Source organism: Daucus carota, chromosome 3, assembly GCF_001625215.2.
Source record: "Daucus carota subsp. sativus chromosome 3, DH1 v3.0, whole genome shotgun sequence".
Lineage (NCBI taxonomy): Eukaryota > Viridiplantae > Streptophyta > Magnoliopsida > Apiales > Apiaceae > Daucus > Daucus carota.
Window position 1 is genome coordinate 58035109 of NC_030383.2, and position 16713 is coordinate 58051821.

The 16713-nt window shown below is 34.5% G+C and overlaps 3 protein-coding genes across 3 annotated transcripts; 1 reads left to right on the forward strand and 2 right to left on the reverse strand.

The window, feature by feature from the left end:
- Positions 1 to 643: 643 nt before the first annotated feature.
- LOC108214174 (probable chlorophyll(ide) b reductase NYC1, chloroplastic) lies at positions 644 to 4203 on the reverse strand. The gene is made up of 10 exons (XM_017386005.2): positions 3666 to 4203; positions 3315 to 3393; positions 3070 to 3205; positions 2743 to 2817; positions 2436 to 2631; positions 2138 to 2206; positions 1913 to 2052; positions 1662 to 1784; positions 1282 to 1474; positions 644 to 1191 (listed from the first exon to the last, which is right to left on the reverse strand). The coding sequence occupies exons 1-10, from the start codon at positions 3987 to 3989 to the stop codon at positions 1018 to 1020; spliced, it is 1509 nt and encodes a 502-aa protein (XP_017241494.1). The 5' UTR covers positions 3990 to 4203; the 3' UTR covers positions 644 to 1017.
- A 6177-nt stretch (positions 4204 to 10380) lies between these two features.
- LOC108213689 (F-box/LRR-repeat/kelch-repeat protein At2g27520) lies at positions 10381 to 12087 on the reverse strand. Its single transcript, XM_017385482.2, has 2 exons — positions 10725 to 12087; positions 10381 to 10585 (listed from the first exon to the last, which is right to left on the reverse strand). Exons 1-2 carry the CDS (start codon positions 11973 to 11975, stop codon positions 10520 to 10522), a joined length of 1317 nt encoding a protein of 438 aa, XP_017240971.1. The 5' UTR covers positions 11976 to 12087; the 3' UTR covers positions 10381 to 10519.
- Positions 12088 to 12725: 638 nt separating this feature from the next.
- On the forward strand, positions 12726 to 13809 carry LOC108213599 (transcription repressor OFP8). The gene has a single exon (XM_017385409.2). It carries the CDS (start codon positions 12829 to 12831, stop codon positions 13609 to 13611), a length of 783 nt encoding a protein of 260 aa, XP_017240898.1. The 5' UTR covers positions 12726 to 12828; the 3' UTR covers positions 13612 to 13809.
- The last annotated feature ends 2904 nt before the right edge of the window (positions 13810 to 16713 follow it).

Genomic DNA, 16713 nt, shown 5'->3' on the forward strand with positions numbered 1-16713 from the left:
GCACAACATAAATATATTAATCAAGATAACTTTATCCTTCGATAGATCATTCTGGTGTGACCCTATATACTGATACAAAACTTGAGCTCTTATTTTATAAATGTTTTGCAGTAGTATCCTAGAAATTTAAAAATGAATGTCAGCACTATCCTTCTGCGGATAAACTCAATACAGCTGAGACCACTGCAGGCAGGCAAATTTTGTGGCTTAATGTGCCAAATTTGGGGTCTCCTGCATCTCCAGATTCAAGAATTATCAACACCAACATTTCGTATCATTTTTGTGTCAGCTTAAAAAATTGCCCAATCTACCTTAAAATGCAGCAACACATGTACCTTTTGACGTTTTTAGTTTAATGTTCTGATAATTTTTTATTTGCTAAAATTTAATTAAGCTATGAAACAGACTCTCCCTTGTTCATCAAATGTGCATGATAAGACACAGGTCAATATTCAGTGTTTAGTACAACATAGTTGCTTGCAAGCGCAGCTTAGTATTGCGTAACAGAGATAACCAAGATGTTCGGCTGGTATTCAATCATTCCCCTAACTTCTCACCCAACTCACAAACCAGTTTAAGCCAAGCAAGGCAAAAAAGAAAGGGACACTCTTGGATTCATATAAAGAATAGACAAGAATAGACATACCCCAGAAGACAGACACCTAAGTTTTATCACCAAATCATGAACCATTACATGTTACAATCATCTCGATAAAGAACACTTCATTTTATAATAAAGAATATATGAAAATGCTAGTCCTGTTATTTACAGAACAGAAAGAGCCCGTCCTAAGCTCCATGTAAGTAGACATATGATTCATTACCTGAGCTTGAACTATGTATCAGTCAAAATAGCTGTTGATACCCTCTAGGCCCTTCAATGGTGCAGGGGTAAATAATCATGCATCACTTGTAGGTGCAGTCGCTTTGCATTGCAGTGCAGATAAATTCAGGCAGCAAACTTTAGCATCCGTCATTTTTTTGGTATCTCTAATAGCTTTCTAATTGTCAGTTTGTTTAAGAGCTTAGGGTACTAGAGAGGATAATGAAAGCACATACTACGGAAAGAGAGAATACTGAAACCCAAGTGTCCTCAGTGTAAGATTCCATGGCATCCGTAATTGATAACCGAGTCCGACTTTCAGCCCAGTTCCGGAGCCTATCAGCTTCGGATGCATATAGTGCTCTTCCCTGAAAGATGGCAGAATGAATTAGTTCTACTTCATTGCTCAAATCATTCTCTCTGTTGAAGCGTGATAAAAAAACAGAGTTGAAAATTACCTTGTCATCAAACCAGCGACCTCGTCGTACCCATGCAGTCACCAAGGCAACTAAAATCCTGGGAGGTGTCAAGTAATTGATAGCCTTTCCATTCCCCTTTATAACTCGCATGCGTGGAACCAAAGTTCTTGCAACTGTCTCCGGAAGCTCACAGATGATGTTAAACATTTGCTTGTTTTGGACAGTTGAACCGCTGAAAACAAATAATCAAAAACAATAGTTGCATGAGAAAATTTCCACATATTCTGCGTACATGATTCATGATTTTTACGAGACAACAAAATCATGAATCAAACTAGAAGACTATCACCTATAAAAATCGAATCCATGCACTTGATTAACCCACGAGAAGGGCATAAAACATAATATTTGAAGTGTACCTTAGAAGCAAGTCTGTCAGAACCATGCCTGGAGAAGCTGTATGTACTCCAACTTTGGACTTTTTGCTTTCCTTTAACAACGATGATTGAAGCTGCCTAAGACCACACTTCGTTGACCCATATCTACAGACATAAGCAGATATAACGTCAACAAACCTAACAAGCAACTCAAAGGCACACTCTAGTACTCCATAAATTTACATAGACTACTGAAATTGAAGCTACGTTTTCAAAGTGGTGACTAGTCGTACACAGCTGTTAAGGGAGTGCTAGATCCCCCCGAACCAGCACCATCCATATTAAATATGTGACCTCCCTTATGTTGGTCAGCCATTACACGCATAGCTTCACGGGTGCAGATTATAGATCCAACCAAGTTTGTCGAGACAATCTATCCAAAAGATTACAATACTTAGGTAAATTTTCAAGTCATAATCGATTGCAGTCACTGAAATGTTGAACATTCATATACTAACCTGTTGGATATCTTCATCACTGAACTGCAGCAAAGGTCTGAAACCTTTATTTGTTCCAGCATTGTTTATCTGTACATAGATTGTTGATTAGGCAACTACTAAAAAATTGTCACAATACCCCCTGTTACAAAGTCTGTAACATATACCAGTAATTTCAATCTAGAAAATTTGGATTTCCATATATTTTTTCATCATAACTAATAATAGGATGGTCCATAATACATTATTACTGAAGACCAAAGTTTCCATATTCTGAGAAAAGGAAATTATATGAACTAGAAACACTATAAAAGCTTACCCAAATATCAATGGAACCTAATTCATTAATGGCGAAGTCTGATAACTTTTTCACATCTTTAGGATCACTAACATCACATGCCACGCCCACAACTTCTGCATACTTCAAACTTCTCTTAGAGAAGTCATCTGCTGTTTCCAGACATTCTTTTAGGCTGTCTTCTAGTTCTTTGATAGTCGTTTCCACAGAGTCTTGGCTGCTTGGAATAAAATAATTGCAGGAACAAGGTAGTGCAGTGAGAAATATGTCAGGAAGAAAAAGAAACAGGAAACAGATAAGAATCTTATTTTATGGTTAAGAACACCACCTACGAGATGCCACAACCACTCGATCTCCAGAAAGTAAAAATTCACGGGCTAGAGCTTTCCCTAATCCTCTTGTACTGTTAAGAAGAATTAATTAAAATCAGATCAATAACTCAACAGAACATGTAATAGCTCCAACCAAGTATAATGAGAAGTTACACTCAGTAAATGTAACATAACCAAATCGGCTTAGGCCAGTTTTAAATGAATGAACCCCCTATGGACAATGCCAATCATGTCAGAGCCGCCTAATTATGCAAATTTAGTTATCTCTTGGTAATAGTCTTTGAAAAACTTTATATATCTTTTTTAAGTTCATGAGAGGGTACCTTCCTGTTATGACAACATTCCTTGGACCTGCCCGAGCGACTTCATCTAAAACCATGTTGGAACCAATCATAGTTCCGATAATAATCCCACCAAGCCAACTATACCATATCAAATCATTCATTTGTCCGTCTCCACCTTTTCAAAATAGTTGCAAATTTTTTAAATTTAAACACATCTATCAATGCCAATCTTCAGTAATTTATAAAAAACATATGATCACATAAACATCACGGTATCAACTGACCTGACAACTGGAATCCTGTTAACAAAATTACTCCAGTGCCCATCATGGTCACAATATATCTACCAACATGAAGAGCAATCTGCCAATGTTCAACATACTCCCCATCAATCAATTAACTCAATAAATTCCAAGGCACTAAGCACAATAATTTACGAATAAACCTAAAAAATTCAAAATAAGACAGTATTATAAAGAAACAAAACAACATATAACAATAAGAAAGATTCAAAGTTATCAGTCAATAAAATCAAATATTCACATGAATAAGAATTATATATGTACACAGACTGACAGACACACGTGTTCTCGGGCTAAAACTGTTCTACGAATATAACGAAATTATAAACTTACAGATGATAAACTCTCCTCCAAATCCTCCACAAACTTTTTATCCACACGCGATCTAGAAGCCCTCTGAATTGCAGATTTAAGAGACCCCATGAGTCTGTACACACCACTCTCTGATTTCACTTCACTACTTTCCATTTCTTTTCTTGCATCAACCACTTCACTTTCCTTTTCTTGCCTAAAAGACTTGCACTTCTGCACAAAACTCCTTCGACCCTTTAAAGATATCGGGTCCCACATGGCTACCTGCCGGTGAAACACCGGCGGTTGGCCGGTCCGGTGGTGGCAATCTAGTGGTGAAATGTGGAGTTTAGCCACTGTGGCCATGTTTTTTAATGTAAAAGTACAAGAAAAGTGAGAGACACAGAATTGAATATCTAAAAAATGGGGATTGTAGTTAGATTTTATTGGGAATCTTGGAATGAGTTGTGTAAGATTTTAAGTACAAAATATCTGACTATATAGAATGTATACATATAAGCATGTAAGTTTGTAAAAGATCTAAGACAAGAGTGTGATGACCACACGTTAAGGCAAGCCTGATCTTCCTTGTTTGTCTGCATTAGTTTGGTATATTAATTTTAAGACAACTAAATTTTATGATTAATATTTTGTGATTAAGCCATCATAATCACAGTATCCTAAATACTTGCTTTTATGAAAGAGCAAAACTTGTATGGACATTTTCGCTGAATTTTTTTCACATGCGACAACAGTGTAATGGACAGGAGTGTCAAATTTGCAACTAATCTGAAGTAAATTAAAAACGTTTTTCATTTATGTTAAAATTAAATATTTGAATTTCGACCTTATGCATCTTTAAATTTATTATTATTATTATTGTCTATTTAATTGATGATATTAATTATTATCATATAAAATTATAAAAATAGATTAAGTTATTCACTCTTGTTAAATTCTCAATTAAATTATTTTCTGGCATGTTTTTAATTTTACATCAGTTTATAAGTCACCGTAAGAAATGTGTATTGGATAGAGATTTTAAAGCATTTGTTTCAAAATTCGAGGATATTCGATTAGGATTGTTTGAAATTCATTAAAATCTTGAGGTATTCAATTGAGATTTTACATTATGCTACAAAATTTTGGGGTATTCGATTAGGATTTTAAATTATGCTTTAAAATCTGCTTTAAAATCCGATGATATTCAATTGAGATTGTTTAAAATCCATTAAAATATGATGGTATTCAAATGCTGATGGATTTTTTTGATTTTATGACATTTTTTAGTTTATTTTAGGTGTTTTGAAATCTCATCATAATCTATTAGATTTTGAAGTATTGTACTGAAACTCTATCAACTTGTGCGACATTTTATGAAGAATCCATACAAAATCAAAATCACAATCACATCACATGCAATCCATGAATACACCGCGTAAGCCCTCTTTCATATGCACCCAGACTAGCCATGTCGCTTAATTCTATGGTATATATTAAGTGGTTGCGTGTAAGTGACGGTATTCTCTGAAGCCAAAATTCGATTATAGTTTAAGTTTCACGTATGCCAAGTGCAAGTTTTTGATTCGCCGAAAGATTTTACCAAGAAAGCAAGAGGGGAAGTAGATTTTGTGAGTCGCAAGAAAAATGAGATATATAGGTGATAAAAATGCTCGGCAGACCGGCTCTTAAAAGCCCAAAACAAGTTGGTGGGCTTTTTTATCTAAACATATAAAAGCCGAAAATAAGTTGGTGGAGTTTTTTTGATCTGATCAGTTGTGTGGAGATTACTCGATTAGACCGTGCAAGAGGGATACATGTGTTCGTTGCAATTTTTTATTTATTTTTACATTTTTTCGGTAGTTTAAATAATATAAATCATATTTTAAAATTTTAAATATATATAAATATTTTTCAAAATTTATTTGATGTCTTCGAGAAAATTCCTCCGGACCATTCTCCATATCACAGGAGGACTTGTAACGACCGAGTTGAGCCAAGTTCGTTTTTGAGTTTTTTCTTATTAAGTCGAACCAAACTCGATAAGCTTATCGATCTTTTTTTGTTTCAAACTCGAGTTCGTTAAAAATCGAGTCGAGTTCGGGTTTTTAATGAACCGATCCGAGTGATACTAAGCTAGTAAATAAAATTTCTACTTTTTTCAAATTTCAACAATTGGCTTTGTCTATTTAGTACACAATTAAAAATAAAAAATATTTTTTTTAAATATTCTTTTCTTTAAAATGCATACTTTTTATCGAGTCGAGTTTTTAACGAATCGAACCCGAGTCCGAGTATTTAACGAGTCGAGTCGAACAACTAAAAAACTCAGTTCGACTCGTTAAACTTATCAAACATTGTTAGTTGTTCAAACTCGAGCTTGTTAATGAGCCGAGTCGAGTTTTTACCGAGTCAGAGTTGAGCCTTTTATCGAGCTGAGTCGACTTTTTACCGAGTCGAGTCGAGTCAAGTCGGCTTAACGACTAGCTCGGTTCTTTTACGGGACATACACAAATATTCTTCCTTTCCAAGACTCTTGCCGAGTTACTTTCAATTGTATGACTTTCGAAAATCATGCAGGTTAATTCCAAATGATCACTCATAAACGAGATAACACCATCTCTAAAACACTATCAAGCAAAATTGCATCCCAGGAGTAGCTGGCTCCTTAATCACAAATGCTGGAATGGTAGTCTTACTCCAAATACTACAACATTTCTCGTTAAAATTATACACAGTAACTTGTCCGCCAAAGGATGGTATCATACTATCATATCGGCAAACATGATTGCAGGAGAATCCTGCAAATTCATCAAGACACTAGGCTTTTCTGTTATATTGTCTATCAAACCCAAATCAGGCAACAATCTAAACATCTCATGTTATTTTGAACCTGCTTGACCATCCAATAAAGCGATCCATTGAAAATTGCAGGTTTCTGGTAGTGCTAGACGAGAGGTTCATTGGACAGGAAGTTAGAGAAAACTACCAGAATTGCAAGAACAGATATCACGTACTAAAAGACTTTTCTCCGCTGGAGAACGTCGACACAATGTTGCATTCATATTGCATTCTGCTGCAAAACGTCGAGTTCTATTGTTCAAATTGAAATTTAGTTGATTAAGTGTAATTTATAATCTTATAAGTTTGTTTATTTACAAAATGAACCGATACAAATCCAACATAAACAAGATAAATGATATAAATTGATAAACTCTTTATAATTTCAATCCAAGTAAGAGAGGTACTTCCTCCATTGCCATAGGTATCATCCTAATCTTCGTGAGCTTCACCTTCTTCCGCGTCTTCCACATCTTTTTCTGCAGTTTCAATGCTTCATCAAGCTCCTACAAGTACAATTGAGTAGAAATTAGTAACTATGCAAATACAACAATCAATCCCTAGTCAAATTACATGCTTTTTGTTCTGTTAAAGCATGATAGAATCAAGTAAAAGGCCTCATAACTTCAATTTTTTTACTCACTTTGCTTGTTCCAGGGCAGCTTTCTTTTCTGATTAAATTCGGAGCAAAGGGCGTTAGGAAGAAAATTCCTTCGCAGTCATCTTTAACCACGGACTTCATTCCTTCAATGAACACCAGACTCTCCCAGTATTCACAACTACCATAGCATGGGGACATACACAAGTATTCTTCCCATCCAAGAGTCCTCAGATTCTTGATTTCACGGCTTTTGAGATTGATGCATGTTAACCTCAGATCATCACTCACAAACAAAACATCACCACTCCTAAAACACTCTACCAAGCGGTATCGCTGCATCCCAGGAATAGGCGGCTCCTTAATCATAAATGCTCCTATCGACGTCTTACTCCAAATACTACATTTCTCGTTGTAAAAATAAATATCTACCTGTCCATTAATAAACATTGATATCTTGTCGCACAACATTAACACAAGAGACTCCCGCAAATTCATCAGATGACAAACCTTCTCTTTTGTACTCTCAATAGAACTCAACTCAGGCAACAACCTGAATACCTCAAGTTGAACATCGAACATAATTATGATCGGATCTTGACCAGCTGACTCCACAAACCAATAAGGCGAACCGCCGACTATTGTGTACTGACAGCAGTACCTGAGGATACCAACATTGTAAAGAAAGTTAGAGGGAGCAATCTTTCTCCAACAAGCAGCTTTGCATGAATAGACATAACCTATTATAGGTTGTTGCCCAATGTCATCGAACATCTTTGAGTACACGACCTTAAAATCATTGGCAGCTGAATCGTAACCAAATCCTAAAAATTCAGGGTCCCAATCGGAAACATGTTCATCCGGGATAGGAGGGACTTTAAGCCTCTGTTTCATAGCAGGGTTCCATACTGAAATCTCTATTGTTTCAGGATCATCCCCGAAGCAATTGTAGAAACACACCAGGCCCTTGATGCAGCCCATGATCACTGTGAGTTTCGGATGTAAATGTTCGTAAGAACTTTCAATTTCGTGCTCTAATCTACTCCAAATTATGACCGCGTCCTCATCAAGCCCGCGGAGATCATGATGCCTAGTAATGAAATTATGGTCAGTGATAAGGAGATTCCAGGATTTACAAACTGATTTAAATCGCAAAAGTGACTTCACAGGCAGCCGTGTCAATATTTCTGATTCGATAACTTCTGGTGGAATTAGAGAACCAGGATCGCATGCCATAAGTTTCGTGCAGGACCTGTGGCTTGCTGATAGAGCAGCTACAACTGGAGAGATGAACAATGTGTTGTATTCACCAAGATACCTTGACAAACCTTGTAAAATCATGTTTGATTATTGCAGCACCGAACAGAGAAGTGACTTGTTCTATATTTTTCGAAATTGTAATTTTGGGTCCGTATTTGAATAACGGAAGATGGTTTCTATTCGAAAATTAATAGAAGTTCTACTCCACTGACATGTTCTATTTCTATTAAAAGTATAATTTTGACTTCACATATATATAAACAATATATAAGATGGCTTCCAATCCAAAACGTAATAGAAGTTCTATTCTAGCATGGACATATGAATTATTATACTTTAACATTTATGCCTAAAAATCTTCCTCCTATTTATATTATATTAAAAATCACTGTAAAGTATTTATAACTAGAATTAATTAAATATAAGTATCGGAAAAATGAGATTTCCGAACTTAGTTGATGAAGTCGCTATCCAGAAATTAATCAGATAGTCGAGACTAATCAGATCACTAATTGGAATTAATTTAATATAATTTTTAAGATTATATATAATTATTTTATCATAATTGTGTGCTTATATAATTTTTTGTTTACAATTTTTTAGATATTGGTATAAATTTAATTACAAATTAATAGAGTATTTGATAAATTTTAAATTTTAATTTATTTGTTTTACAAAAAAATAAGTAATTTATACAAGAAACTTATTAATACAAAATATAAGGGGGTGTATATGGATTGTATGTGATTTTGATTTTGTGCAAAAGCTTAATAGAATGTCGCAGACTTGATATGGATCTTTAGGATTTAAGCACAACGGTTCAAACTCTCATTGATTTTGGCATGATTACAAAAAACTTAAAATACATTAAAAAATATCACAAAATTAATTATTTTATGAAATCCAAAAAAGTGCATCAACATTTGAATACCATCATATTTTAACGAATTTTAAAAATCCTAATTGAATACCATCGAATTTTAAAATATAATTGAAAATCATAATTGAATACCACCAGATTTTGTAGTATAATTTAAAATCCCATTTAGCAAAAAAAATAATAATATAAAATCTCATCAATACCTCAAGATTTTAAGGATCTCAAACAATCCCGATCGAATATCCTCGAATTTCATAAATGAATAATTTTTTTTTTAAAATGTCAATCCAATACACCAGTTACAAATACAAGGATTAAAGATAGATATTGAAATACAGATACGTACAACAATGTTAACAGCAATCTCAGTTTTGCAGCAAACTCCTTATAAGTCTTGTTTTATTCGCACCAAGACTGGCCATGTCCCTTAAATTCTGTTTTACATGTAGTATCAAGTGATTGCATGCAAGTTTGATGGTATTCTGTTAAGTAAAAATTCGACTATAGTTTAAAGTTTTACATTCTTGATTCGCTTCCTTTAAGTCCAACCAAGACTCTTACTGTCAATTGTATGGCTTTCGAAATTCAAAATGCTTAGTATAGCATCCCAGGGGTAGCTGTCTCCTGAATTACAAATGCTGGAATGGAAGTCTTACCCCAAGTACTACTACATTTGTCGTTAAAATTGTAAACAGTCACTTGTCCGCCAAAGGATGATATCATATCGACAAACATGATTGCAGGAGAATCCTGCAAATTCATCAAAACATTAGCCTTTTCTGTTATATTGTCTATAGAACCCAAATCAGGCAACAATCTAAACATCTCTTGTTATTCTGAACCTACTCGAGCAACCAGTAAAGCGATCCATTGAAAATTGCAGGTTTCTGGCAGTGCTTGACGAGACCATCATTGGACAGGAAGTTAAAGAAAACAACCAGAATTGCAAGAACAGATATCGGGTACTAAAAGATGTTCTTTTCTCAGCTGGAGAACGTCGACACAATGTTGCATTCATATTGCATTCTGCTGCAAAACGTCAAGTTCTATTGTTCGAATTGAAATATAGTTCATTAAGTGTATATATATATAATCTTATAAGTTTGTTTATTCACAAAATAAACCAATACAAACCCAGATTTATAGAAGAAACCTTATCAAAACCACCGAATCCAAAATTCATCAACATTGATCTCTATTAAATACAATCAACATCTGAAAAATTTTATTCATCATTTACGATCACATAATAAAACTCTTTCAAATTTTATTCCAAGGAGTACTTCCTCCATTGCCAGAGGTATCATCCTAATCTTCCTAAGCTTCAACTTCGTCAGCGTCTTTCACATCTTTTTCTGCAGCTTCAATTGCTTCATCAAGCTCCTACAAGTACAATTGAGTGAAAATTAATAACTATTCAAAGAGACAACAATCAATCTCTAGTCAAGTTACATGCCTTTTGTTCTGTTAAAATATGATAAAATCAAGTACCAGGCCTCCTAACTTAACAAATTTAACTCACTTTGCTTGTTCTACGGCAGCTTTCTTTTCTGATTAAATTCGGAGCAAAGGGTGTCAGGAAGAAAACTCCATCGCAGTCATCTTCAACCGCGGACTTCATTCCTTCTATGAAAACCAGACTCTCCGAGTATTCACAACCATCATAGCAGGGGGACATACACAAGTATCCTTCCCTTCCAAGATTCCTCAGATTCTTGATTTCACAGCTTTTGAGATTGATGCATGTTAACCTCAGATCATCACTCACAAACAAAACATTACCACTCCCAAAACACTCTACCAAACGGCATCTCTGCATCCCAGGAGGAGTCGGCTCCTTATTCATAAATTCTCCTATCGACGTCTTACTCCAAATACCACATTTTTCATTGTAAAAATAAACACCTACTTGTCCATTAAACATTGATCTTTTGTCGCAGAGCATTAACACAAGAGAATCCCGCAAATTCGTGATAAGACAAACCTTGTCTTTTGTACTGTCAATAGGACAAAACTCAGGCAACAACCTGAATACCTCAAGTTGAACATCGAACTTAATTACGATCAGACTTTGAAGTGACTCCACAAGCCAATAAGGCGATCCGTCGACTATTGTGTACCGACAGCAGTACCTGAAGATACCAACATTGTAAAGAAAGTTAGAGGGAGCAATCTTTCTCCAACAACCAGATTTGCATGAATAGACATAACCTATTATAGGCTGTGGCTCCTCCATGTCATCGAAGACCTTTGAGTACACGACTTTAAAATCATTGGCAGCTGAATCGTAACCAAATCCTAAAAATTCAGGGTACCAATCGGAATCATGTTCATCAGGGACAGGAGGGACTTTAAGCCTCTGTTTCGTAGCAGGGTTCCACACTGAAATCTCCATTGTTTCACCATCATCCCCGGTGAAAATGTAGAAACACACCAGGCCCTTGATGCAGCCTATGATTTCGTGGTAAAATCTATTCCAAATTATGACCGCGTCCTCATCAAGCACGCGAAGATCATGATGCCTAGTAATGAAATTATGGTCAGTGATAAGTAGATTCCAGTATTTACAAACTGATTTAAATCGCAAAAGTGACTTCACAGGCAGCCGTGTTAATATTTCTGATTCGATAACTTCTGGTGGAATTAGAGAACCAGGATCGCATGCCATAAGTTTCCTGCCGGACTTGTGGCTTACTGGTAGAGGAGCAACAACTGGAGAGAAGAACAATGTGTTGTAGTCACCAAGATACCTTGACAAACCTTGTAAGATCATGTTTGATTATTGCAGCACCGAACAAAGAAGTGACTTGTTCTATATTTTTCCAAACTGTAATTTGAGTTCGTATTTAAACGGAAGATGGTTTCTATCCGAAAACTAATACAAGTTCTCCTCAACTGACATGTTCTATTTCTTTTAAAACTGTAATTTTAATATTTAAACAATATAAGATGGCTTCAACCGAAACCTAACAGAAATTCTATTCTAACGAGGAAATATAAATTATACTTTAACATATATGGCTAAAAATCTTCCCCTATTTTTATTATATTAAAAGTCGGTGTAAGTTATTTATAACTACAAAACTCCTGAATTTTAGTTAAATATAAGTGTCCGAATTTAATCGATGAAGATACAATCCAAAAACTAATCGGATAGTTGGAGATTAATCAACTGAAATTAATTTAATATGATTTTTAAAATTATATATAATTATTTAAAGTATTATATCTTTTTATTATTTTGTATTTTAATTAAATTAAGATAATTTTACAATTTTAATTACTTTTTATAGAATTTAACTTTTTTATACCATTTTTTAATCGATTATACCAATTTTCGATCGATAATCCGATTTTTCAAAAATAATTTTTCATCTAATTCATGATTAATTGAGATGAAATCCGTCGGAATAATCAATGATTAATACAAGATTACAATTTTTAGAATGCTCTAAATATTAGAGAAGTAAACAAGACAAAAATAATAGAACAAATGAGATGGCTATCTGTGATCCGTCCGATACATGAAATTGTGAGACAAGGACTCAAATTTCAAATAACTCTACCTATCTGTTTCTTTTACTACATGCCTATTTAAACAGCCTTTCCAAGTATTCTTATTCAACATGGAGAATAAATTCAAGCTAAAAATCTCTCGTATGTTTCGCTCCACTCTAGACTCTTGCCGAACCACAAGCCTCTCCGACGATGTCGCATCGTCGGAGCAGCCATTTTTCTTTCCCGAAAATACCCACCACAATCACCACCTTGTCGAACTCTTCTCCCCGAAACCTCCTCCTCCTCGCTCATTTCCCTCGCTTTGTAGACCGAAATCACACGAAAATCAAACCACATTGTTCAACGACTTTAACTCGAAACCGAAACACAAAAAACAAAGAAGCAAATCGAGAAAAAATAGGAAGAGAAATAACCGAAAATTCGATGAGTTCTTTTGTTCGGTAGCTGCGAATTATTATGGATTGTATAGTAGCGACGAGGATGAAAAAGAAAATGTCATGGATGATTACGAGACGACATTTTTCAGCTCAAAGTCGATGTCATCTGGCTCGTTAAAATCTTCGGCAGCTGCTTATAACAATGTGGTTGCACTAGAGAAAATGCGAGAAGAAGAATATTTTAATGACGACGACGACGATGTTGAGTTGATGAAGATTTCTTCACCGTTAAATGGAAAAGTGAAAGACAGCGTTGCGGTGATCAAGAGCTCGAGTGATCCGTACAATGATTTCAGGACATCGATGGTTGAAATGATTGTCGAGAAGCAAATATTCGGACCGAAAGATCTCGAAAAATTGCTGCAGTGTTTTCTTTCGCTCAACTCTGGTGCTCATCACAGGGTCATCGTCGAAGTTTTCACTGAGATTTTAGAAACTTTGTTTTCTGATTAATCTTTTGTTCAGCTCATGCCTGAATTGTTGATCCGTTGTGTTATATCTTTAGTGATTTTAAATGGTGGTGTAGTTAGGATGATCTGACTCTAGTTTGAGATTGTTGTTAGAGTGTTCTAAGTGTTGATGAATGTCAATGAATATCGTGTTTCTTGGTTATTCCGATTCGTTGCGTTTAATTCTATATATTTTTTTTCATCACTGTGCACATATTTTAAATTTTTTATAAAATATAATTATACAATTTATTTTTTCATAAAAATTTGAGTATTATATTTTGTTTAGAAGAAAAAATATTAATTATAATATTATATTTAATAAACAAATTATAAATTCCTTGGGACGGATGGAGTATATTTGAATTTGGGAAGTTGTGGGCTTGAAAAGATCAACTTTTAAGGACAACATACATGAAGATTATATGACAGACGATCTGGTTTGCGGTTAAGTCATGGACAAAGTGCATGACCGTATTGCACTTTGTGGTTAGCTTTTGGTTTGTCAAATTTCTTTGTTTTCGTGCTACACCTTGTGATTTTACTTTATGCCAACTACATCAAAAGGATTGAAAAGCCACACACTCATTTCAAATAAAAAGTAGACTTTGTCAAAGCTGTTTGACATTTGTTATTTATTTTGAATTCTGTTCCGTGGTCCGCTAAAAACTTGATTCGACTTGATTTCGTTATCATAATAAAACGTGGTATCAGTAATAGTAATATATAATTAAGGCCCTTTGTTTAAACTTATAACTGGCTCGATGCTCGCTGCCAAAATGGTGTCCCCATAAACAAAGCTGGATTGTCCAGAAAAGGTACAATACAAGCAATGTCATTTTGTGTTAGGTACTCCTTAATTTGTAATTATGCATCCTGATTAAACACAACCAACTTAATTATTAATGGTCCAGCTATCACTCTAGCATCGAACAGAGTTTTCCATTGTAATGTAGCTGGTTTTTCAAATTCACCACAAGCTGACAAGAGCACCACGTACCTAATCAGAGTACCATAATGTTCTTACTTATTCTCCGTACATGCACACTGACCAAATGTTTGAGTTTGAGTACCGGTTGTGTATTGGATTGAGATTTTAAAGCATATTTTTGCATTTATGAAATCTGAGGATATTCGATTGGGATGTTTGAAATCCATTAAAATTTCGAAGTATTCAATTAGGATTTTAAATTTCGCTTTAAAATCCGATGGTATTCAATTGGGATTGTTTAAAATCCATTAAAATCTGATGGTATTCAAATGCTGATGGATTTTTTTGGATTTCATAAAATGATGGATTTTGTGGCATTCTCTAGTGTATTTTAAGTTTTTTGAAATCCCACCAAATTCAATGGGATTTTGAAGCATTGCGCTTAAATCCTATCAACTCTGCGACAGTTTATCAAGAATCCGTAGCAAATCAAAATCACATACAATCCATTAAAATCCATAAACTAAAAACAATCCATTAAAATCCCAATCGAATACACCCCTCTTAGTAAATACTTCGTCCGCTCCTTCAATCGTTTATATTAATGAGACTGGGGCTCGACAAATATTTTAATACTCTCATAAGATATAGTTGATAAATTATTTTGAACCTTTTCTCTTTCTGAATAAAAGTTTAATATTTAATTTTCGACACATATTTTTTATACTCACTCCGTCCCACCAGGTTCTTTACGCTATTTTTTGGCACACATTTTGAGGCTCCTATAAAGTATAGACCATAATGTTTTTTTTAAGAAAAAAATCCTGAAAAAGAGTTTGACGTTTAAATTTTTATTCAAAAAAATAAATTAAAAAACGTTATTGAACTATACTTTATAAGAGTGTCAAAATGTGTGCAAACAGTGAACGTAAACATCCTGGTGAGCCAAAGGGAATATGCGTCTTAAAATGCGTGCGGAGTAAAAAAAACTGTAAACAGACGAGAGGGAAATAGAGAATAGTTTTTTTATGGGTTTTATATCAAATATTTGGTCACCAGTTACGTCAAAATATCTCACTTGACCCATTCATCTCATCGGCGACTCATTTAAGCCACTGCAAACCAAATATATATCATTTTACCCACATTACTATTCATACCTCATTACTTAATCATTTATCAAAAATTAACCGTTTAACTTTTTACTGCAAAACCACTTCGAGTGCTTTCATAATTGTCTCTAGTATTTATCAAGATAATTTGGGATTTTCTAAAATAACATAACTACGTAGTTAAAAATATATATAGTTATAAATATGTATTTATGTGATCACCCTAGCTATGTTGCTTTAAAAATTTCCAAATTATTTTGATAAATACTAGATGCCATTATGAAGGTACTTGAAGTGGTTTTGCAGTGAAAAGTTAAACGGTTAATTTTTGATAAATGATTAAGTAAAGAGGTATAAATAGTGATGGGGTAAAATGATATATATATTTGGTTTATAGTGACTCAAATGAGCTACCGATGAGATGGGTGGGTCAACTGAGATATTTTGACGTTACCGGTGGCCAGTTTGATATAAAACCCGTTTTTTTATATACCGAAATTAATCGAGTTGCGCGGGAATTGGCTCATGTTGCCCAGTTCAAGCGAAACAAAAGAATTTTTCGAAACTAACTTTAATTTTGCTTATCACTTGAATTCATTTATTAACAACAACAAGATATACATGAGTTGTACAAATCAAGTGCAGTGGCCATAAGTATGTATATACATAAATAGATACTGTAAGGTTTTTCATGTATCAAGACGCAAGGACTAATAAAGCATCAGGGAAAGTGACGAGTCTTTGGGATACAATTCGTCTTTTGTATACAGTTGTATTATATCAACAATAATGCTGCTATACAGTTGTGAAAGGTCGGCCTCAACTGAAGAGCAACAATGGTGATGTTACTTATGTGTTTAAAAAAGAAATTATTTGAAAATTTGAAGAAAAAGACAATATTTAAACCAAGAAAACAGGGGGACTGTTGTGTACCAGCAGCTCTCAGATTTTTACAGGGAATGATTCAATTTTTTGCCCCTTAAGTGGGGGTCTTATCTAGGGCTTGCTTCTGCATGTGCCATAACTAGCTGGTTTGTATAGTAGCTTGCAGGTGTAGTATCTA